Here is a 23,422-nt window from a genome sequence, read left to right on the forward strand (position 1 = left end):
CACCCATAAGTCCTTCACTTAGTTGCTCTCAACAACTGGTGTTCTCCATCTCTCTCTTAATTATTATATCATTGGCTCAACCTAGGTTGCTTGAAGGGATTAAAAATTCTGAATGTTTTGGATCAAATTGCAACTCCAAGAGAGGCTTCAATAGGTCACTTTTGGCAAGTGCCCTCAAGCTGTGCTGATGTGCTGCAAAATTAACGACATGATAATTGATAATTACAATGTTTTCATTCAACCAGTCAGCTTCAGTCTGAACCACAACATTGACTGTTGGTCGAGCAACAGAATTTTTCTCCTCACCCTGAAGACCCACAAGTTGGAGCGTAAATCTGAATGTTGACTTGTGGTCCAGCTGTGCTGACCGGAGTCCAGGGTGCTCTGCTCTCTAAGAGTTCCCCTCCTTCCTTACCTTTCCACTGGGCCTGTGTCATTTCGTGGTGCACTCCAGTTAAAGCTAGCGGTGGTGGGGCCGGGTCGTCCCACGAGGTTTAAATGGAGCTGTTCTGCTTCCGGTGGTGCACCTAAAGTTTGGTATGAGGCCAGTGCACTTATTGTTACGCCAGCCACATTAGCAGTCATGAGCCAGTAGGAGTAGTTGGTGTAGGGAAACAAACCAGTGTCTTCAAATGATTCAGGGCCTTAAGAAGAAGGAAAAAATAAGGTGGAAAATGAGTTTAGAGTAGAAGGACACAATCGAGGGACAACAGTGTTTGTTTCACATGTATTTGAAATAGTGAAATTGATGTTGTTTGAAAACCTGTGTGGCCACTTACTGAAAGGATAGTGACTTTGGATGCTATGTACAGACTGTCCATCCCTGATGAGGGTGTAGTTGAGTCTGTTTGAGTTTGGGGAGTCAGGTGGGTGCCAAGAGAGATGAATGGAAGAATAACTGGAAGCAAAACCTACTGGTGAAGGTTGCTGCCAGGGTGCTGCAGAGGCAGGAATTGAAGAAGAGATGACCAGATTAAATTCTGTCATTTTCCAGGAGCAAACGGTTACACAATTAGAGCATGCTGACTGCGTGTAGCTGTGTTATTAGCATCAACAATAAGTCAGCAAGCCACCCAAAATCAGATGGCAACAGTTCAGAATTAGAATTAGTTTTTAAAATCGCTGATGTACTGAATCTTTGCTTTAAGGAATAGTTCATCATACACTTATTAATAAGTACAAGTATTGGAAACAGGTGGAGACAGCTATTCAGAGTGTTTGGATTTGTGCTTGTATGTGTGTTTGCATGTAAAACAGACCTTTACTGCAGCCAAAGTGGTTCTCAGGGTCGAAATGACTCGCTCCAGGTTGACATACATCACACTTGCCTCCAGTTACCAGCAGCTTGCACACACACACCCCTGAGTCTGGATGACATGAACCATTGATACTGCCCATCGGGTCACATGCACAAGGCTGGCATCTGGTCAAGAAAAGAAAAGTAAAATTCATGAAGACATTTTGTTCCATTCACAATCTTAATTTATGGCTCGCTATCTATTAACCTAGCTGGTTGAAAACAACCTTGCGCCTTGTGATGAATACAGTTGGAATAAAACATTGCACTTCTTTGACGCACACAACTTAAATACATTCAAATCTATTATGAACATAGAGATTTTACTTTGGAAGCTATTTGAGAGATTTTTTTAAACAAACTGCAGACTCCCTGTAAGGTTTGTCAGGTTTTATAAACCACAACATAGATGTTGTTATTGACATACTGTATACTCCTGCTTCCACTGTAAAATAGAGCCTTAACATGGGGGAAATGTGGATCAGGAAGTAGAGAGGTCATTTACTAATCAGGAGGTGGGTGGTTCAGTTCCTGGCCCCTGCAGTCTACATGTCAAAGTGTCCTTGGGCAAGACACTGAAGCAGAAATTTCTCCCGATGCTGTGCCATCGGTGTGTGGTTATCACTCCTGATGGTCAGGTGGCCTCTGCCACCAGTGTATGGATGTGTGTGTAGGGATGGGTGGATGCTGATTTGTGTTGTAAAGTGATTTGAGTTGCTGGTAAGACTAGAAAAGTGCTATATGCAGTGCATTTGCAATTAGTTGGGGGTCATGGTGAGGTAGGCCAAAAATAAAGAAAGATAACGCATTAGTGTGCAAATGTTTAAAGATAACTTACGGCTGTCTGGTCATGTGTTTGTGTCTGAAAGGTGTTGGGTCTTCACCTTATCACTGTGAGGGAGACCCTCAGTACCGTCTATCCCACCCACTATCACCCTCTAGCTGTGAAACTAACTTCACAGAAACTGCAAGAGTTGTCAAAGTGTGTGTGTGTGTGTGTCTGACGGTGTATGTGTCTGGGTCACCAGTGTGGTGTTACCCTCACTGGGGCTGGGCAGCGGGTGATCATCCGGCCAGCCACCTCACACCTTTACACACATTCACAGGCGCGCACAAACACACACATGGTCACATGTGCAACACAATCTGCTTGTTGGAAGATGTTTGGCTCACATGCACACACTACACTGACATAGAGAGTAACACTGTATAAACCCTATTTGTCTCACAAACACACACACACACACACACACACACACACACACACACACACACACACACACACACAGCCACAATAGCTATGTGTGTTTCTCTTTCTTACACATACTGTACTCACATGCTATCTCTCTCTCACACACACACACACAAACGCACGCACACACGCGCACACACACACACACCTTCTTTCTTGCGGTGTGAAAAGCCACAGCCTCTTAACGAGCCGCAAATTTGTCCTGTCAACTGGTGCTCACACATACACACACAGACACCAAAACTCAAAAATACACAGGTACAAATACACACATACGCACCAATGCCATACTGACTCGACCTTCACTCCATTCCCAAGGAGAAAGAAAACACCAACATCACACCCATTCTCCCCTTTTTCATCAGCCTCAGAGTACAGTATGTGTGTGACAGAGAGTGTGTATTTAGTGAGAGATACAGCATGCCAACACAAACCAGCATTTAACAGTGACATGCAGGGATTTGCGTGCAAAATAAAATTGTCATGTGTCATGTAATAACTTTCCAAATTACTTTAAAAGATGTGTCTCAATAACAAAAAATGTATGTAACTGTAGGTTTTATCTGAATATTACATATGTAATCCCTTATAATAAAGTTATGTGGTATAGTGAATAAGTGAATGTGTGCCAACAGTTAACCTCTCCAAAGAGAACTGCCATCATATTTCCATGTGATGAAGTGAACGGTGGTCAGCATTTCTCTGACCCAGTTCTCCATGGAGACACAGAGAGACACAGGACTACATCTTCAGCCAACTGCTCACACATCAATTTGTGTGTAAATTCATTTGTGTAAAGCCTATTGATTGAAGGGGGAGGATAAATTACTTGATGACATTTAGATGAAGAAATCCTTATTATGGAGCGACTCTGGGCACAAGAAAACCATTCAGCAGTAATAACCAAAGACTCTGTCATTTTTCCTGCACAAAGACAGAAAATAAGACAGGAAAGGCAGACAGAGAGAGACGGAGGTTCAGACTCGCTGCACTGGTACAAACAAAGTTGATGCTTACATTTACAAGACCTGTGCGCCTCTGACCACCTTCTCCTTTTCTGTTTTCTTTCTTCATCACAGCTGTTTTTTCTGTCATATTTTAATTATTGCACTCTTTTCTTCCCAGTGTGTCCCGTCCTTAATTTCTTTGTGAGATAAACTCTTTATCACTCTGTTGTTTTCTCTCCCTCCTTCCATCATGCCATCCCCCTCTGGTGTGAGGAGATCTCAGGCACAGCCTGAACACAGGGGAATACAGCTATCAGGCAAGGTCAGCTCACACACACACACACACACACACAGACACACACAGACAAACACACAAACACACACACACACACACACACACACACACACACACACACACACACACACACACACACACGGGGTGGACCACTCGTCAAGCAGTTTGTGGATCATCTATCTGCTATGACACCCTGTTGAGAGGAACTTGGTGTGTGCGGGCCAGTATTGCACAGGATGTAACGTGTACGGTTACATTTGTGTATGTGTGTTTTAAGTTGTGTGGCTGTGTGTGTGTGTGTGTGTGGTTGTGTGTGTGAGATAGCCTGCAGGTAGAGACATGAGTGGTAAAGGTCAAACCAGCTCTTAACTCATGTAAGTCATATGTCTGCCAACCAATCTGTAAACTGTCTTTACAGAGACAGCACCTGCTGCTGTGTGTACTCATAGGTGTAGTGCACACGTGTGTGTGTGTGTGAACGTGCAGGTGATGCAATTAATGGATAAAAGCATTACAGGATGTACGACAAACAGATATGGTGTTTATCTTTGTGTGTGTGATTGGCTTTATGTGGGTTACCTGCCCAGGCCAGGGTTGAATCCGAAGAACATCTCACGACACTGGTCACAGCGTCGCCCCCCCACTGAGGGATGTACGCACACACATTGTCCAGTCTGGCTCTCACAACCACGCTGCGATGCTCCCATGGGATGGCAGTCACACTCTGCACACATACTCTGATCTGGGGAGAGGTAGAAGCCTGGACCGAGACAAACACAAAATAAAGCAAAATCACAAATCCCATAGCTTGTCCATCATTCTTAAGTTTCTTCCTTCTATGCTTCTTTCTTTTCCATCTTCTTCCCTTTGTGATTGTGTTGATTTTTACAGGTTTCAAATCAAATCCACATGACGATTTCTAAAAATGCAATTCAAATCAGTTCTTTTACGTCCAGGTTACATTTACATTCACAGGTGGCTGCATCCAAAATGATTCTGACCAGTGGTTTAGTGTTTGTTGTGTTTTCCACACAATAAATAGTGGGCTGACAGTGCTTCACATGCTATTCCTGAATAGTGTCTAATTTGTTCTCTTTTTTGAAAACATCAAATTATACGGTGTTATAGCGTTCTATATGAAATTCCTTATATCCTAAATCGTGAATGAGGGCTGCAGCCTGGTACAATTTTGAGACAATTATTCTCTGTCTCTCGTAATCAGCATTAGGGGTGTTGTTTGCCATTTATTTGTAATAAAATTTAACACAAAGCCAATAAGTGTGTGTGAGGTTACATTAAGCACTCCAGGTTCTAAAGCATAAATCAATTCAGTTTATTTTTCTCAAGGCTAATAGCAGCTAATATACAAATCAGATATTCTATTTAGCCACTTCGACAGTGAATTCTCAATGGCATGTATACTGTGTCATGAACTGGCAGAGGAAATTATGTGGGACAGTTTGTTGGCAAAAGCAATGAAATAATGGAATACAAAAACAGAATCAGTACATTTATGTCGCCTAATAGCAGTATTGAATAATGCCTTTATTAAATTTTGTAGGTATTTGTGAAACAATAACTATTATCCTTTGTCCTCTGTTACCCCATAGCCGTTCACAACCGCAGTAAACATGTTGGTCCTTCTCCATCACTGACTCAGTACAGCATCTGTTACCTCTTGCCCCATAAGTCCAACCACACACACCAACACACACACAATCAAATACATGAGGTAATGTACACACAATACCAAAGCGAGATGAGTGAGAAGATGGTGCTTGGCACAAACAGGACAATCACTTAGTGGAGATCTGGCAGAGGGCACATGCCAACACACACAAACAAGGGATACTAAAGATCTGGAGCACCAACCATTGTTCCTGAACATTCTCCTCTAACATCTCTACTATTTTTGCGTCGTCTGATCTTTGGGCTGTAACCTTTCTAACCTCATTTAAACAATCACTCCTTAGTTTTCTTGTTGATCTATCCACCTTTCCATTATTTCCAACACACTCACCAGGTCGGCAGCCGCTGCAGTCCTGTCCATTGCGTGTAGGGACACAAACACACTGTCCTGTGGTGCTGTCACATACTGACCCCGGCACTGTCCCTCTGGGGTCACAGACACATGGTACACAGGCCTGGGACAAGCCCGCTGATGGGACACAAAACAACATCAGAGGGCAGAATAGATTCAGACTTTTCCCCCAAACTGCCACTACACAAAAACACAAAAGCAAATGATATAATTATGGCCAACAAGTTTTTGCCCTTGAGGTAAAGAGGACACAAGTTACATCTATTCTCTTTAATTTAACTACGTTGTCTCTCAACTGATGCTGTGCTGTCTTACTCTGGAGATGTAAACTCCTGTTGTAGTAGTTGTGGGCACAGTTGCTACACCGTGCGCCCTCCACCCCCTCCCGGCACGGGCATTGTCCGGTCCACATATCACAGACACCCTCTGGCACGGTGCCATGGATGTCGCACGCACACGGCAGACAGCCCAGGGAGTTTCGCTGCTCCAGGGTGTGGTAACCATGACGACAAAAGTCGCAGAAACGGCCTTCCACGTGTTCCTTAAAGAAAGAAAGGAGGATGGATAGGAAGGAAAGAGAGATGTAAAGTGTACAAAAGATGGGAGGATTGACAGTGTGCCTGATGAAGTAATAATGAAGTGTCATGATAAGATCAACTACCAAAGTGACCCCAAAGACAGCCGAGGAAAGAAGTCTGTGTTTTAAATAAACACACCTCTTGCTGTTGGTTCGGCCACTGACATTGTCCAACTATCGTGTTTTTTCTAATTAGTAGATGCCACCTTGATCATAAGTGGTGGTGGCTGATAATTCAGATTCTGAAGACTTTATTGAAGAGAGCTGGGTGAAAGAAAAAACTTGGTCAAACAAGAGGAGATCCTTTTTCAGGAGTCACCAGGTGCCTAACAATTAACATTTTTATTTGGTAACCTGGTAAACCTCTTCATCTCGCTCGGCTTCAGACGTGCACCCTCATATTCTCGTCATATGTTTTCACAGAATTTTAACTGCTATTCACTGGCCGGCAGCCACCAGTGGCATTGCAAGCCAGTGGGGGGAGGTTATCTTTGCTTTTTCCAATATGAGACGGCTTGCTGATCATTGACCACAGGCATTAAAGTCAGTAATAATGACAAAAATGTCATAAAAAAGAAAAGGAAATGTACACTTGTTAACTTGCCTTACACACACACTGGCCAGTGTGAGGATCACAGTCTGTCCCGGGTACTGTCCCTTCTTGTGAGCAGTTGCAGGGGGCACAGGATCCCTCGAGTCTTAAACCATATGAACCTCTGCCACAAGAGTCACAGCGTTGCCCCCCGACCCCGGGCTTACACTCACACTGTCCCCCCTCAGGCTCACAGAACGGGCTGAGGGAACCCAAGGGGTCACAGTCACATGGGATGCAGCCGTCTGGGTGGGACAGGTTCCAATAACCAAACTCACAGCGGTCACAAGAAAGACCTGGAAGGAAAAAATGAGAGAGGGAAAAGGCATTTACAGAGATGGTGAGGGGAGGACAGAGTGGGACCAGCCGAGAGAAACACAAAGGAAAGTGAATTGCTCACTTGATCACCAACTAGCATTTAGCCTCTCTCTATTTGTGGGTGCGTGTGTGCAAGTGTGTGTGTGTGTGTGTGTGTGTGAGAGAGAGAGCGAGAGAGTGTATAAAACTGCCATCATTAGGGCCAGGCCCTCTACATATGATGGATCACTCACCTAAGGCCAAACACTTAATTTCACTGAGCGAGAAAATAAATAAATTAAGCAACTACAAGAAAAGAATAGAGGGAAGGAAAAAAAGGAGACGGAGGGATGAAAAGATGGATAGAGGAATATAAAAATAATAGTGAATTGGCATCAGGTGTAAAAACAAGATAAGGTGAGCTGCGCTCACGATTAAACCTTTAAAGAACTGAAAGAAGAACAACTGTGGGTTGTTTTTCCGTTTGTTGAAGAAAATTTGAATTATTCATTATTAACAAGTTTCACAAGATTTTCTTGTAAAAATTTTAAGACATTTTAAGATGCAAAAGTGCATCTTGAACAATTAAGGCCTACCATATTTTAAATATTATGTTATGTTAAATAACATGTCTCAATGTTTTCAATGGCAAACGGAGCTATGCGGTAAAGCATGTGAAATGAACCGACTGACAGCGTCAGCTCAGTTATTGCTCTTTATGTCTTCACGCATTCACTTACTTATCTTAAATTGGGGGTTACGTCTGTCAGCTGTCAGGATTTTGTTTTGACACTGTGGCAAATTATTTCTTAAATGATTTTTGTTCTGTTACTAATCACTGTACAATAACAAGCACCAAAACTGATGGTACTGTAGCAAGGTTTATGGCTACAGCAGCAGTGCTGAGCTGTAAGGCTAGTTAAACTATGATATGCAGTGTGAGCGTGCAGGGCTTATTTGAATATGCCATACGTATTCCATGACAGGCAATCTGTCCCTAAATGGATGCCTGGGGGCAACGCAGTCACCACAGCCGTTTATGAGGGAGTGTGTGTTCATATGTGGGTGGGTGTGAATGTGTGTGCGTGCAACATACATTCATGAGAAAACCTGTGCGTATCTGTGTTAGTGCACATGACCACGTGTGTGCAGCAGACACTTGGCATTTCCCCTGGTCTGCCCACTTTAATGATTTTATAGATATGAATGTATTTCTCGCCATAGATCATATTTCATAATAGTGCAGTGAAGATATGTGTGTGTGTGTGTGTCTCTGTGCGTGTTGAGGTGTGTGTGCACGTCTGAGTGCGTTGGTGGTAAATACGTATGCTGACAGAATGATGCTTACAGCCCTAACAATGCATTGATGTATTGTATTCAGCGTGAATGTTTCCCATTAAAACTATATAAATTATAAAGCATCCCACACTTGCTGGCATCTTACTCATATTTTCTACATTTTTAACATTGAACTGAACAAGTTGGCATTTGCAAATCCTATTCTTCAACTAGTTTTGTGACATTCAAAGTCCAACGAACACAATGACAGAAACAAGTGAAATATTTAGAAAATTCAGAAGACAGGAAAAGGGAAAGAAAGGTAAGAATATTACAGAACAGAACACGTTAGAAGATATTAGATCAGGATAGAAAAGGTAGGTAGTTTTGTGCTGGGGTGTGTATGTGTCCACATGTGCATATGTGTGAGCGTGTTTTCGGAACACGGTCCAGCCCTTTTATCAGTAGCCAGCTGGTTAACAGGCTCATGCATCACCATTTCAAACACTATTATGTACACACTGCACTCTGGCACCTTGTTATGAGTGTGCGTGTGTGTATCTGTGCCTGCGCGCACACATTTCAATTCCGTCCTTCTGAAGCGTGCCTGCCATTGCTCTACTCAAAGTATCAGCTTGGCGGTAATAAATTGCCATAATCAAATCTCATTTCTGAAAAATACCTGTGGGAGCAACCAAACAAACACGGACAGAAAAAAACGAAAGTGGGTCTTGTAAGAGGGAGTGTGAAAAATACAAGGGGCTGCGGCAGTTTGTTTTAATCAACTTGGCATTGAATTAGAGAATTAAATACCAGCTTAGTCCTTGATGGCACGCACGCACACGTGCACACACATACGCACAAATGAAGGACTTTATACTCACACACACACACACACCAAGAAACTCAGAATCATACATTACATACATACAGTTGGGCAAAGACAAACGTACATGAACACACGGTCAGATCCAGACTCTCTCCTTCCTACATATACATAACCAGAAAACAGACACTCTTACACACATTTACAAGTTCACATACACATGCCCGCCCTCACACGCACAACCGAGGGCCCTTGATAGCGAGGCTTAGCAATAACCATGATGCGTCGAGTCGAGGAGCGTTGGCCAGTTTTGCATTTCATACGAGCCTGCTCTTCAAAGACACACAGGGGAGAGAGTGAAACCATTTATCACAAAGAGAAGCACAACGGCTAGAAGCACCGCCAGCAGAAAAGCCTGTTTATTTTGGCTGGAAAAACACGCTGGGATATGGATGTGTGTGCCTTTACGTCTGTGTGTATAGACATGTGTGTTTTGGTTTGAGTGTATCCCCTTTTGCTTTCGTGTGCGTCCCAATGATGAGCTGTGCCTATGAATTAATTAAGATGCCATTACTAGACAATTAAACAGTGTAACTGTTCCTTTGAAAAGCACAAGTTATCGACAAAGCACTTTGGGACATTTTTTAATAGAAACTACTTTAAGGAGCAGGCGTTTTGGAGTTGAGAGGTGTGCCGCTGTGGTAAAATACCAAGGTCTGAAGAGATTGCCGATATTGCCTTGAAATTACTTTTATCTTTTCCTTATCTTAACTGAACCCTCGCCCACAATGAGGCTGCCTGGCTTGAACAGGTAGGATCTCGGGGGATGGCATGAACCTCACCAGCAGGTGGCAAGAAGCATCTCTGACATTCAAATGTCGCGTGATTGTCCCCTGAGAAGTGCAGTTCAAAGCACAACAGCACTTCCATCTGATATGTCATCAAAATACAACACAAAAACAAGGATGTCAGACATTACAACTTTAAAAAGCTGGTTTTCTCCAGTATTTGTCTGTTCACCTGTGACATGGGGTTTACACTGGCACTGTCCCGTGACCTGGTTGCAACTGGGAACTCCTCCTGTTGAGTTGCTGATGATGCCGATGTCACTGCAGTTACAGCGGGTGCAGCCATTCGGATTTGATGCTTTAAGACCATGCCAACCAGGCAAACAGTCTGCACATCGACGACCTGTCACTGCAACCTTACACTGACACTGACCCCCTACCTGCAGGTGAGAAACACAGAGGACGAGAGGGATGAGGAAGGAAAAGAAAGAAAAACAGGTTTTCGACTGATTTAAAAACATCCAAATCATCCAAACTGAATTGCTGTTCGTGGTGGTGTGTACCTGTGCACACTTCATGCCGGCGTTGACTGTTCCAGCAGCGTGACAGTTGCAGGGTTGACACACGTCAAGTGAAGTGGGATCAGATTCCTCCAGTCTGAAAAACCCACTGATACACAGCTCACAGTTCTTACCTGATAGCGAGAGAGAAAGAAACAGTGAGACAGACAGCAAGCAAACCAAAGGAACAGGTAGATTTGTTTTTATTTCTTGGAACAATGTAATACAAACTCGTGTACAGCTGTATTCGTCTATATTTGTTTTTACATTAATTATACACTCACCATTCGCCAACATTTTAAAATGAATGAAGTAAAATATGAAAGCCTATGGAATGAAGAGTGTAACTGTTTCAAAGTGCTTTAACGTTAGGGTTAATTAAGTCTGATTTTTTCAAATTACATTTAGTTCTCACAAAATGTGAAAAGGTAATTAGCGAACTCATGTACCCGTGGTGTTGTGCATGCAGTTGTCACAGACGCCACCTCCTCCTCGATAGTGCTCATCTGGTTGGTCATCAGCTCTGACATCATAATGACAGGAGAGGGCGTGACCGTGACAGTGGCAGGAGCGGCAGTTCATGGGCTGCAGCTGGTCACCTGACCTGAATGGCTTGTCATTGTAGAGAGGCGCACAACGCTGGCACTGCAGAAAGCAGTTACATAGAGTATAAGTACAAACATACATTCTTTCCTTTATATTTTAATCTGACAGACTGTTTTGACATGCTGTCATATTGCCGTTATTGAAATGAGCTTAATTACTTAGCAGCTCTGCAGAAATCTTAATAACTGCAATGTTAGAGAGTGTCTGACAGAATTGCACCTACTTATATTTGTTTGAGGGCAAGTTCAAATAGATACAGAACTGGACAAACTACCCAAACAGTGACAGTAAGCAAGTTTGAGACAATAATCAGTAGCATTTTATCATCTGTGAGAGTACACCATATAATGTAGATTTAAATGAATTATAGCCTTGGTGGTAAAGAAAAAAAAAAAAGAAAAAAAAAGGTGCATTGGCTAACAGTAACTCTGTGTGCATTTAGTATTTACACAGAAACATGGTCCCATGACAAGTGAAACGCTTGGTTTTATGGAACAAAGACAGATCGAGACAGACAACAGTGAGAAAGAGAGACAGAATTAGAGAGAGGGGCAAATATAAAGAGAGAAAAATCAGCGGCCCGTGTAAATCTAAACCTAAAGAGAGAGAAGAATAATACACATAACTGAATAGAAAACACAGAGGTATTCTCTACTATATAATAAGGACCCAGTACATTTACACACACACACACATGCACACACATGCACAGACAGCATAGGGAAATCAGACCACTAATGAGGAGTGACTTGCAACAGCCAGGGCTTTCACAAAGGCCCACTTTCATGTCAAAATAAACACACCAAGGTGTGTGTACGGGAAGAGGAAGGGGAAAAAAGTGCTATAAAAAATGCATTTTTCTGTAGCAGAGAGCAGCAGAGGCAAGAAGCAGCAAGTACAAGCCCTTTGATTTTGTTCAGCAGTCAGTACAAATTATGGTGGACAAGGGGGGCATCAAATGGCGGGATTAAAAATGTATTAAAAAACACAGGAGTTCCTCCCATGTGTGACACATGCAGACCTGCACTGGGCCCATTATGTATGACACACAGAGGAGGGGGGAAGGCAGGGGGAACAGAGGGGGGAGGGGGAGATGGAAATAGGGGGGAAAAGGCTCCTATTTTGTATACGAGACAAAAAGGCAGTGGAGGAGAGGAAAAATGTAGGAAACTGATGTGAAGGGAAATGAGAAACAGATTCCCTTTGTGTTTTAATGATTAAGACTGGAGGGACAGAAAGACGAGCAACAGAAAACAATCCACAAGTGTGAGAGTGAGACACGTGGGGCAGAAAACAGAAGAACACAAAGAAAAAGACAGGACAATAAGATCACAAATAAAATTAATGGTAGTATGAGAAGAAGCCCCATGTGTAGCTACAACACAACACGAGGCCCAGGATCAGACATACACAAACACACAAGATCACATGTAGTTACAATATGTCTGCTGTTAAAAGTGCCCTGTAGAGTTTCGCATATTTATATTTAGTGTTTCTCAACAAAATGCATTAGATGTATTGTTGGTTTTTAACAAATGTTTTGAATGTATTTCCTTTATCACAAAACAGTCTGCAGTCGTCTTGTTCACTGCCTTTGCTGGGGCATAACTGTCAATCAATGGAATTTTTGGAGTTTTGCTTGCACCCACTCATCAAGACATTGATCCACAGTGTTAGCGGTCAAAAACTCCTCGGGGTATCTTTAAGGTCTTTTACTGTTCTTGGATTTTAGCACACCACTGAAAATCCAGCATCATTCATATGCACCATATTGAAACTACTATAATTTAGGTATCTGCTATGTAGTTTATTCCTCATTTTTTGTCATTATAGGTAACGGAGTCAGAGTCTTCTAATTTAATACCACAATATGACTGAATTTTGTTGCTGCAGTGACCAAACATGATCAAATTAACAAAGAAAATTTTGAAAACAGGTAAATGTGGACAGTCTGCCCGATTACAAAGAAGATTTAAGAAGACAAATACACTACCTCTCCACGGAACAAACAAGATCTAAAGAGTTTGCATCTGTGTGTGTGTGTGTGTGTGTGTGTGTGTGTGTGTGTGTGTGTGTGTGAACAGAGTCCAGAGCTGTTCCCTGTTGGGTGATTATTAACAGGATCTAATGAAGCAGCAGGAGATTCTCTGGAGATATAACGTATACACACACACACAGAGCAACACACACAAACACGAGACAAAAAGAAACAAGCGAGTAAAGACCTGCACATGCACGCGCGCGCACACACACACACACACGTCTTGGAGCATGTATAATTCCACAGCAGTGCAGCGATGTTCGTGTGTCACTGATTGTTCTGTGTGTCTCCTGCTCGCCTGTCTGTCATGCTGTTTGGCTTCAAATCTATCTGATGTCACACCTACAGTAACTACCTGCCTCTCTGTTTGTCCATGCTGCTTCTCCCCTTCTGCCCATCTGTCTTTGTGCTTGCCTGCCTGTCTATCTGCGGCTCCGTGCCCCAAAACGTTTCACATATCAAAGATACTTTCCTTTCGGCACTTCGAACAGAAAGCTCTCACTACATCTCGCTCGTCGTCTCATCCGCTGGGGATGAGTTGAAGAGCGAGATGTAGTGTGTTCTCCTCTCCCGTATCTCCCTCCCTTTTTATTCCTCTTTCGTCTCCTCTACCTCTGTGCCTCCTCCATCTTCCAACCCTTCTTTCCTCTTCTATCTGCTCTCTTTCTGAAAAACAAATCACTCTGTACATCTCTCCGGGCTTCCCAACTCTCCCCTTCCTCACTCGCTTCCCCCTGTCTCTACCGTCCCCCAACCGCTTGTTCTCATAGCCACGGTGAGGATGTGAGCAGGAAATATTACCATACCAAATGAAAGGGAGAGGATTTTTTTTCTTCCGTCTCTTTTCTTTCCATTCAACATTGCGTTACCTTCCCTCTCTCCCAGCCTGCTAATTAGTCGAGGGACCGGTGTTTGGGAGTTAAAAGAAAACTGCACACGTTCATTCTCCTCTTCATACAAAAGGTTTTGATGGTGCGCCACCATCCACACACAGTGCCAGCAGCCAGCAGAAAAGGCCAGCACATACTATAGTTCGAGTGCATATGGTTTTAATTCTGTTTGCTTTTATCTTTCTGCAAATAGTCAATCCCCCGTAACATCATACTGTAGCTGAGGAGAACAGTGCTGATGGCAGGCACCTCTGTCGGTACTTAATCAATAGCCTGACTCTTGACTCTTTAAACATTTCTGACTTTCATTGCAGAGCACGCTGTCATCTCCTGCAAGCTGTGATGCAACAGATTAACAAGTGAGATGCTACAGGCTGACAAGTTCTCTGAATTCTGTGCATGTTCTAGTTTATTTCAAACTAGATTTCAATCCTTCAGTCAGAATTAAATCACAAGAGCAGGACTGGTGACAGGACAAGACGTTGTTCAGGACATTGCTGTTCAGTCGATGGAAGAAGCATATAGTGCAAGTTATGTGGTTACTGGTTCATTCATAATATGATAAAGTCATTAATTTGTCAATGGAAACCATTTTTCTATACCTTGTGCCAAGTGTTTCTTTGCCAGTCTGGTTCAATGCAGAAATGCAGAAAAGACCTAACATGGCTGTCTGTGTGGTGGACTGTTGCAGAGTAAAGGATAACATCTTCTTTTCACTCTGAATGTTTCAACAAAACCTGCTGAGTGAGGAGCCTACACTAATGGATATGTGGACATTCAGATGGCCTGTCACAAGTATCTGTGTGTGTGTGTGTGTGTGTGTGTGTGTGCGTGTGCTTTAATCTGCTGGGGCAACTCATCTCATCCTAAATGCCATGACCAATTTCACGCTCTCACTGGAAAGGTCGTGCCACTAGCGTGTGTGTGTGTGTGTGTGTGTGTGAGCATGTTGGTGTGTACACAGCCGTGTTGTGTGTATCTGAAGTTAACCCGGTTAACCCCAGCATAGGTGAAAATCTGCTGTTGAGGCAGACATTGGCAACAGAGATCCTGGACAACGCTGCTTAACGTCACTAGCCATCAATATCTATCATGCTCGCAGATGCAAACACAAAAACACGATGTCCATCTCAGCAGAGATGTACAATATGTGCACAGCAAACAAAAATGGCTACAAATCAAATACGTCTGCATAAGCCTAACCTTTGCATGGTTTTCTCAGTATACTAGACCTGACCTTAACATTTAAAATCCTCACTGCTTAACGTTAACTCGCGTGGAAACTCACATGAACACTCAGTACATGTTTCACAGAGCGGTCGACTAGTCTACCGGTTGATAGCCGATTTTCTGTAACACTAATGTGGGACAGCATTATATCCCCAAAAAATGCTTTTCTGAACCGTCAAATGACAGAGACATTGTACAACAGAAAATAGTGTGACGTGATGTACAATACAATATATGATATAGCTTTCAGACATGACTGAATCCATCAGTTGTGGAGAGACGTGCAGAGACAGAGTGACAGAATGAGAGATCAAGTCTGACACAGAGTGCACATAAGAAAGAATCAAAAGACAGAGTGAGAAAGTGGGAGAGCGTGTGTGCGTTCTGTGCTTGAGTGTGTGCGTGAGAGTTTAAGTGTGTGTCTTCCGAGGCCCCCGTTGATCATCTTGACACATGTCTGAGCATTTCTGTCACTTTAATGTCACTGTGGAAATTCTGCAGATTAGTACAACATCCGTCATGGTGCTAGGCCGATCCGAGTCAACAGAACGCATGCAATATTAAACGCTAATATTCCCCACAGCCTTTTATGCTCCAATATTACAGAGACAGAAGAAAGGTCCTGAATATTCACTCAGAGAGATGACATGGACAGGTTTGAGAGAAAAGTGCACACACGCGTGCACACACAAAAAGGACTCTGTATAGAAACGCGTGTTGCATACATCACATTCCTTTACACACTAATGTCTTTCACAGAGGCACAGCTCTTGTAGAGATTAATTTACATAAAACATACACATCGCCATAACCACACACACACAAATATAACCACACTGCTTATTTCCATCTCTCTAACACAAAAGATCTACTGTAGGTACGAGTGAGAGGGGAAGAAACAGATAGGGAGGACGGAAAGATTCGACATAGTGAGAAGAAGAAGCAAGAAAGGAGGAAAGAGAGGGATGAAACACGAGAAACACCAGAAAACAGTGAATGAATGAATACTTAGAAAGTGAGGCAATAAAGAGTGAGTGGGAGTAGAGTGAAATCAAGTGAAAGACAAACAGAGAGAGAAAGAGAGCTGATTAGAGATGCATGCTGAGGGAATGTCATTGTTCTAGTCGATTTGAGACATTATTTAAACTGAGACCCCGGAGAGGAAGACAGAGTGCGAGAGAGAGAGGGAGAGAGAGAGAGAGAGGGAGAGAGAGATCGACAAAGAGTAGTGGATGGAGGTGGGACAGGGACCTAGAGAGAGGAAAGAGAAAAGTGGTGTATAAAAAGAAGAACAGAGAGAGTGAAGAAGAGAAATACAGGAGGCATAGATATCTTCCTGGATGATGCCCTATACCTCACAATGTGTGTGTGCGTGTGTGTAGAAGTGCTTTCTATGATAACTTGTATTTTCGTCTGGAGTTCATGTAAAAAACTATTAAATGCTTGACTGTGTGTAGGAGGGAGTTTGTTATTTGAGTTTGAGAGAAAGCAACACAAGCAATTGAACAGCTGCTGGTTGACAGCTGTACTTCTCCATTGATGTCCTCTGTAGCCTGTGTCTGAAACACTCACACCCACACACACACACATTAATACACAGACGCGGGTGTATGAATGATACATAAGCAGTGAATAATGCAGACTGTCCTGTGCTACAGTGAGGTGGAGCAGTCATACTGAACTTTTCACTGCTGACCGACTACAGGCTTTGTTGGGGTGATGCCTACTATTACCTGGCAAGTTGTATTAGCTCTGTAGCGAGCAAACGCCTGGTCCTGAGGTGGGGGTTAACATCAAAGGAGCCTGACTTCAAATCAGAGGCTAACATTCTGCAGCATGCCAGCGTATGAATACTCACTGAGACAAACACAATCAGATGTGAAATGAAACAAGATGCCTTATTTAGCCAATCATCATATTTTAGCCCAACCTACGGAAGCCCTGAGAGGCAAGTCAGAGATCCATTTACAACTAAACTGTTTTATCTCCTGTGTTTATGACCTTAAAACAGGTGAAAAAAGGATTTCCCCATACCTGCCAACACTGGGATTTGAAAATAAAGAGACATTTTCTGTCACCCGCTCTGGGCCGTCCCACCACCCTTACTATTGTCCAGATACTCCTTATATTTAGACAAGTGTACACACATTGAATCCTAGTTCCTTCGTGAAGTGACCACAGTAAGGTGGTCAGAATCAGAAACTGGTCGGAGGTGAATTGCTGTGAACATCCCTGTATTACAGAAATGAAAACACAAAGGGGAATAAATTCAGCACTTAGTTTAAATATGTATTCAGTGAGGCATTTGGTAGGAGAGGGTGATTATGAAAATGGATGGGAGAGAGAGTTTGAATACAGTCACTGGTGGAGCATGTTTCTGCACATCTTGGGTGAACTTATGTTCTGCAGATACGCTGCTTTTCCCTCTGTGTGCTACACTAAAATACACTAAGGTCTGGTTTTGCCAGGATGATATATAAGTTCCTTTTTTTTTCATCAGTGAAAACAGGTGAAAAAAAAAATTAGCAGTTGGGGGAAAAAAAAAAAAAAGTGTCTGATGTTGTAATACTAATTTTGTCCACAAGGGGTTGGAGTGCACTGCACAGGGGAGAAATTTGACTTCAGGGCTTTTTCTTTTTGACAGAAAGCTTTTTGCCGGAAAGGCTTCAGGAATTCAGGACGCAGTATAAAAACAACAAAGTACACATAAGGAGGAAATAGTGGTGGATGGATTAAAAACAGGTCGTTCACCCAGAAGACCAGGGTTTGTGTCCCGCCTGAAACCAAATGACAACAATCTCTGATTTTTAGGCTTCATTGAATTAATTCATTCATTAATTTCAGGTTGTTTTTGTTTTGTTTGGTTACATTTAGGCAACAAAGCTACTTGGTTACATGGTATAATAGAACCTTTCGCAACATTAACCATGTGTTTTAAGGCTTTCTGGCAGAAAGCTTTCTGCAAGGCAAACTTGTCCAATGTGCTGCACACGCCAGCCTCTTATGGTCACAATGAGTATTACAACAACAAACCCACTTCTATCCAGCTGCCATCACTTTTTTTTCACCTGTTTTCACAGAAAAAATGAAGAAATTACAAAGATTATTCTGGCAAAACCTTTCATTCAGGTGTTCTTAAGTAATAAACACAGGAGAGAAAACAAGTCAGATCAGACTGAGAAAATGGATCACCAGAATTTGCTTTCCTCACTTAATCAAATAGATTTCTCAGCAAATCAGAAATGAAACACTAGAATAAAAGTAGACAAAAATAAGGAAAAAAATATTTTAACAGGAAAGAGTCTAATAAATGTGTGTGTGTGTGTGTGTGTGTGTGTGTGTGTGTGCGTGTATGCATTTTATCCTCTCCTTTAGTGCTCTCCATGTTATTAAGAAGGAAACTGCTTAATTAAGACCATGAGGAGACTCTCCCCAGGGGCACTACTGTATGTGTGTTTGTGTGTGTGTGTGTATTTCACATGTTGTGGGGACATAAATCTATTTACACAGTCACATTGTGGGGAGTCGCCTTCCTTATGGGGACAAAACACAAGTCCCATGTAAATCACTAAATTTTAGGGACTTAGGGACTTTAAGACTTACAGTCATGTGAAAAAATTAGGACACCCCATTACATATTCAGCTACTTATTAAGAATGTTCACATATCGATGTCTAATCTTGTTTTCATTAATCTCTGGAAAAGAAAGTGATCTAATTACAGGTAAACAACAAAAAATAACACTGTTTTTCTCATTAAGCAAAAGATATCACCATAAATGCAAACTCTAACCGAGGAAAACGTTAGGACACCCTACCCCCTAACACCTAGTGTTACCCCCTTTGGCTGAAATAACTTCAGTGAGAGGCTTCTTGTAGCCCTCTACCAGTCTCTGGTAGACTTTGGTCTGAGGAAAGTTCTCCTCAATGCAGAATGCTTTAACCTGTGTGATGTTTGAGGGGTTTCTTGAATGCACAGCCCTTTAGATCACCCCACAGCATCTCAACGGGATTATGATCTGGGCTTTGACTGGGCCAATCCAGGACTCTCCAATTCTGAGTTTTCAGCCAGTCCTTGGTGGATTTACTGGTATGTTAGGGTTATTGTCATGTTGAAAGGTCCAGTTCTGCTTCATTTCTTACTGATGCTCTCACATGTTCTTCAAGCACCCTCTGATACACTGTAGATTCTATGATGGTGAGCTGACCAGGTCCTGTTGCAGCAAAGCATCCCCAAACCATGACACTTCCACCTCCATGCTTCACAGTTGGTATGAGGTTCTTTTCCTGGAATGTAGTATTTGGTGTGCGCCAAACATGTCCTCTGTTCTGGTGTCCAAATAATTCGATTTTACACTCATCTGTCCAAAGAACATTATTCCAGAAGTCCTGTTCTTTGTCTATGTTCTCTCTGGCAAACTTCAGTCTGGCCTTAATGTGTCTCTTAGAGAGCAAAGGCTTCCTCCTTGTACACCTCCCATCAAAGTTAAACTTGTGCAGTCTCTTTCTGATTGTAGAGGCATGCACTTTCACATCAACAGTCGCAAGTGCCTGATGTAGGTCCTGTGATGAGATTTTAGGGGTTTTGGAGATTTCTTTAAGCATCTTGTGGTCTGCTCTCAGGGTGAACTTGCTTAGATGGCCAGACCTGGACATGTTGGCAGTTGTTTTGAATGTCCTCCACTTGTAAGCTGATTTCAAGATCTTATCTTATGGTAACTTGCCATTTTCAGCATAGATCAGCATGTAGACCTCGTGTGGAGGTGGTAGTTGTTGTTTCCAGTGGCGAAGGGGATTTTGAAAATGGAAAAATGCAGATAGTGGAAGGGCGTGCCAGTGTGGCTTAAACCCACAGTCTACATCCAGTGAATCAGACTAACCTGGATCTAATACTAACATTGATAACTGGGAATAAAAATTCCCAATAAAACAAACCAGTGTAATACATTAGAATCTACTGTGTGGCAACATGACCCTCTAAAAACTTCACGATGTATAAAACACTGACAGAGGGTGTGTGAGGTTCACTACCATACTTACAAATGAGGTTAACATTACAGACTGGTTTGACGAGCTTTTGTGATGACATGTTTGTTACTCACATTGTTTCCCTCCGTGTGGCTCTCAGGCAGACACAGACAGCGGTAGGGCGTCACACTGGTATCACAGTGGTCGGCATGGCCGTGACACTCACATCTGGCCAGATGACAGAGAGGAGAGAAAGATAAACACGGACGGACCTCAAAAATATTTGATATTTAAAATATTTCATTTCTTATTTGAGTGAAAAACTAAAACAAATGCAACAACTAAAAGGTAAGCAAACAACAAGACAACAGCACTCCCTCCTTCAAAGTTTCTGTTGCCACCTCCTCCATCCATGCCCATGCAGCAGTGCTATTAGGAAGTTTCCATTCAACATTTCTAAATGGCATCCTGAGCAACATAACAGATAGCAGACCTCACACGCACACACACACACACACGCACGCACGCACGCACATACGTACGCACGACCTGTAACCCTTGGCGGGGCACCAGGAACAGTTTCACCTATTTCCCCTTTGAATACATGCTATGTCATATCCCAAAATGGATATTTTGATTAAATAAAGGCAGTCAAATATCTAAATGTTCTTCTCATGATCTCTTAGAAAAATAAGCACACAGGCCCTGGTGGTAAATATAAGAAACACAATACTCGTCCAGCTTTCCATGTCACACTAATAATGCAACATCTTTTATTAACATAATTCAGATGGACAGACTGGCTGGGCCGATAGTAACTTTATTCTAGATATATTGGTTCATGTGTTGGCTGATAAGTAACCAGGAGTGAGGTACAGACATGCCACAGATATGTTTGAGGTTTGCTGCTCAGCAGTAAATATTGTCAAGAAATAAGTTTAAGGCATCCTAATCAAAAACGTTTGCTTGCATTATATTTATAAAGAAAAAAACATTAAATAAAATAAAAAAAAATAGATTTGAAATGAAAGGGGGGGGGGGTGAAGAATGCACAGATGAGATTTCAGCAGCTCTAAGTCTCTGTTTCTCCTACTTCACTGTAACAAGCTACTAATTAAAACAGCTTAGAGGGAGGGGAGGGAGAGAAAGAGTTAGAGATGATTGCCTCCTGCATAATCCTATAATTACCACAGTCATAAAAAACAGTCACTCTGTCAGTCTAATGAAGAGATGTGTTCACAATTACTCTCAGAAAGCTCGGCCGAAACTCAACAGTCTGCGTCAAAATATTTTCCTGCATGTCAAACTGTGCTTGCACATTTTTAACAAAAAACAAACGCTGAAAGATCTTCAAGGGTTCCTTTCAACCAATTACACCACTTAAATACAATTCTGACTCGTGACAGGAGTGACTGTTAACTGTGAAATGGAATCATACCACATATGGTGGTTCCTCTACATTCATTAGTGAAATGGTTAACACTTACAATAATACGTCATGCTGCTTAAATACATTATTATTTCCAATTATGCCAGAATTTCAGTTCATACATATTAAATGACAGCAAACCTGCAGTTTAAGACACAAAAGCTATATTTAGCTCTATTTGAGGCATCACCATTCACATTTCTTCTTCTTGGTGTGTATTCAAATTCTTCAGTGCACACCAAAGATTTAAATATCCAGATCAAATCATTTATCGTGATTGTAACTCGAACATTATCAACAACTTTTAGAAACAGATGAGATATTTCTAGTGGATCTTTGCAGAAATATTTAGAATTCCTCACCTGCCACTGATGGTGATCTCGTTGATAGCATAGTATCTGTGTCGCTGGTTCACCCCTGCTGCTCCAGTGTGGTACTGTCCACTCAGGTGTATCCTGACCTGGGTGGCATGTGCCATCTTCTGCAGGGCAGGATTGTTGTAGAAGTCATTATAGCCTGGCCTCTGGTTTGGCTCTGGGGTCAGCAGGCTGAATGTGATGTTACCTCCTGAGTAGGCCGGGTCACTGCAGGAAAAAAAAAAAAGAATTAATAAATTGTATGGTTGGAGATTATTGTGGGGGTGGCTTTTTTTGCCAGCGTTGCGATGGTACAGCAACATCTTCAGATTAATATTGTTGTTATACTTCTTTTGTATATAATGTACATATACATAATTGATTTTTTTCTGCATCCTCTTTTATTGTCTATTTGTTCTTTTCTACATCTCCATGTCTGTCTGTAACAAAATATCCCTGTCGTGGGATCAATAAAGTTAATCTTATCTTATCTTATCTTAAGTAGAGTAAAATAGAGCTAGACAGATAAATCAGCCAGGCCAATATACAGTACATTAGCTTACTGGAGCTATATCTGTGGATATGTTGGCTGATAAGTAAGTTAAAGAGTGTCACCATAGCACCACAGTTTATCCACCAGAAAGCACACAAGTTGATTTTTCAAGTGCATCTTTGTCACAACTCTAACAAATCCAAGAGATCCATATTAGAGTGTGGATACCCGATCAGAGCCTGGCGGGACCCAACAGGTTAGGCCACATTTTGACAAAAACTTAAAAATGATGTTCGGGTTCAGTCGTGTAGGCTGGGCTGGCCTGCTAGGCATTTTGCTTTCAAGTTCTTTCGGTAAAAATAAAAGCAGTGAAAATGTGCAGGAAAATCAACGGCACAGAGGCAGCATAGTTTAGAAGTCAATGTTGATGACAAAGCAGTTGTTTGTGTAAAATGAAAAAAACGTGTGGGACTCTGATGAGATAAGATAAGATAAAAGCTGAGGAAATGTACCTGTTACAGTCAGCAGCAATAGCAAAGGCAATAGAAAAAAATATAGAAGTTGACTATATATATGCACATTTCATACAAAAACAATAAAAATACAAATTCCCAATGGAAATATTGAAAAAATGTTGAAAAATTGTACAAGGATTTGAAA

At 42.1% G+C, this 23,422-nt stretch overlaps 1 protein-coding gene across 1 annotated transcript in view; it reads right to left on the bottom strand.

The window, feature by feature from the left end:
* The window catches only part of ush2a (Usher syndrome 2A (autosomal recessive, mild)), a 203,433-nt gene that overhangs the window by 150,407 nt on the left and 29,604 nt on the right, over positions 1-23,422 (bottom strand). Inside the window, exons 10-21 of the mRNA XM_041935708.1 lie at positions 22,276-22,497; positions 20,619-20,712; positions 11,200-11,395; positions 10,754-10,884; positions 10,423-10,630; positions 7,014-7,297; positions 6,148-6,373; positions 5,812-5,949; positions 4,371-4,551; positions 1,260-1,423; positions 780-938; positions 416-644 (exon numbers count right to left, since the gene is read on the bottom strand). Coding sequence (XP_041791642.1) covers positions 416-644; positions 780-938; positions 1,260-1,423; positions 4,371-4,551; positions 5,812-5,949; positions 6,148-6,373; positions 7,014-7,297; positions 10,423-10,630; positions 10,754-10,884; positions 11,200-11,395; positions 20,619-20,712; positions 22,276-22,497 — 2,232 coding nt within the window. The remainder of the gene's footprint in view (positions 1-415; positions 645-779; positions 939-1,259; positions 1,424-4,370; positions 4,552-5,811; positions 5,950-6,147; positions 6,374-7,013; positions 7,298-10,422; positions 10,631-10,753; positions 10,885-11,199; positions 11,396-20,618; positions 20,713-22,275; positions 22,498-23,422) is intronic.

Source organism: Chelmon rostratus, chromosome 1, assembly GCF_017976325.1.
Source record: "Chelmon rostratus isolate fCheRos1 chromosome 1, fCheRos1.pri, whole genome shotgun sequence".
NCBI classification, from domain to species: Eukaryota; Metazoa; Chordata; class Actinopteri; order Chaetodontiformes; family Chaetodontidae; genus Chelmon; species Chelmon rostratus.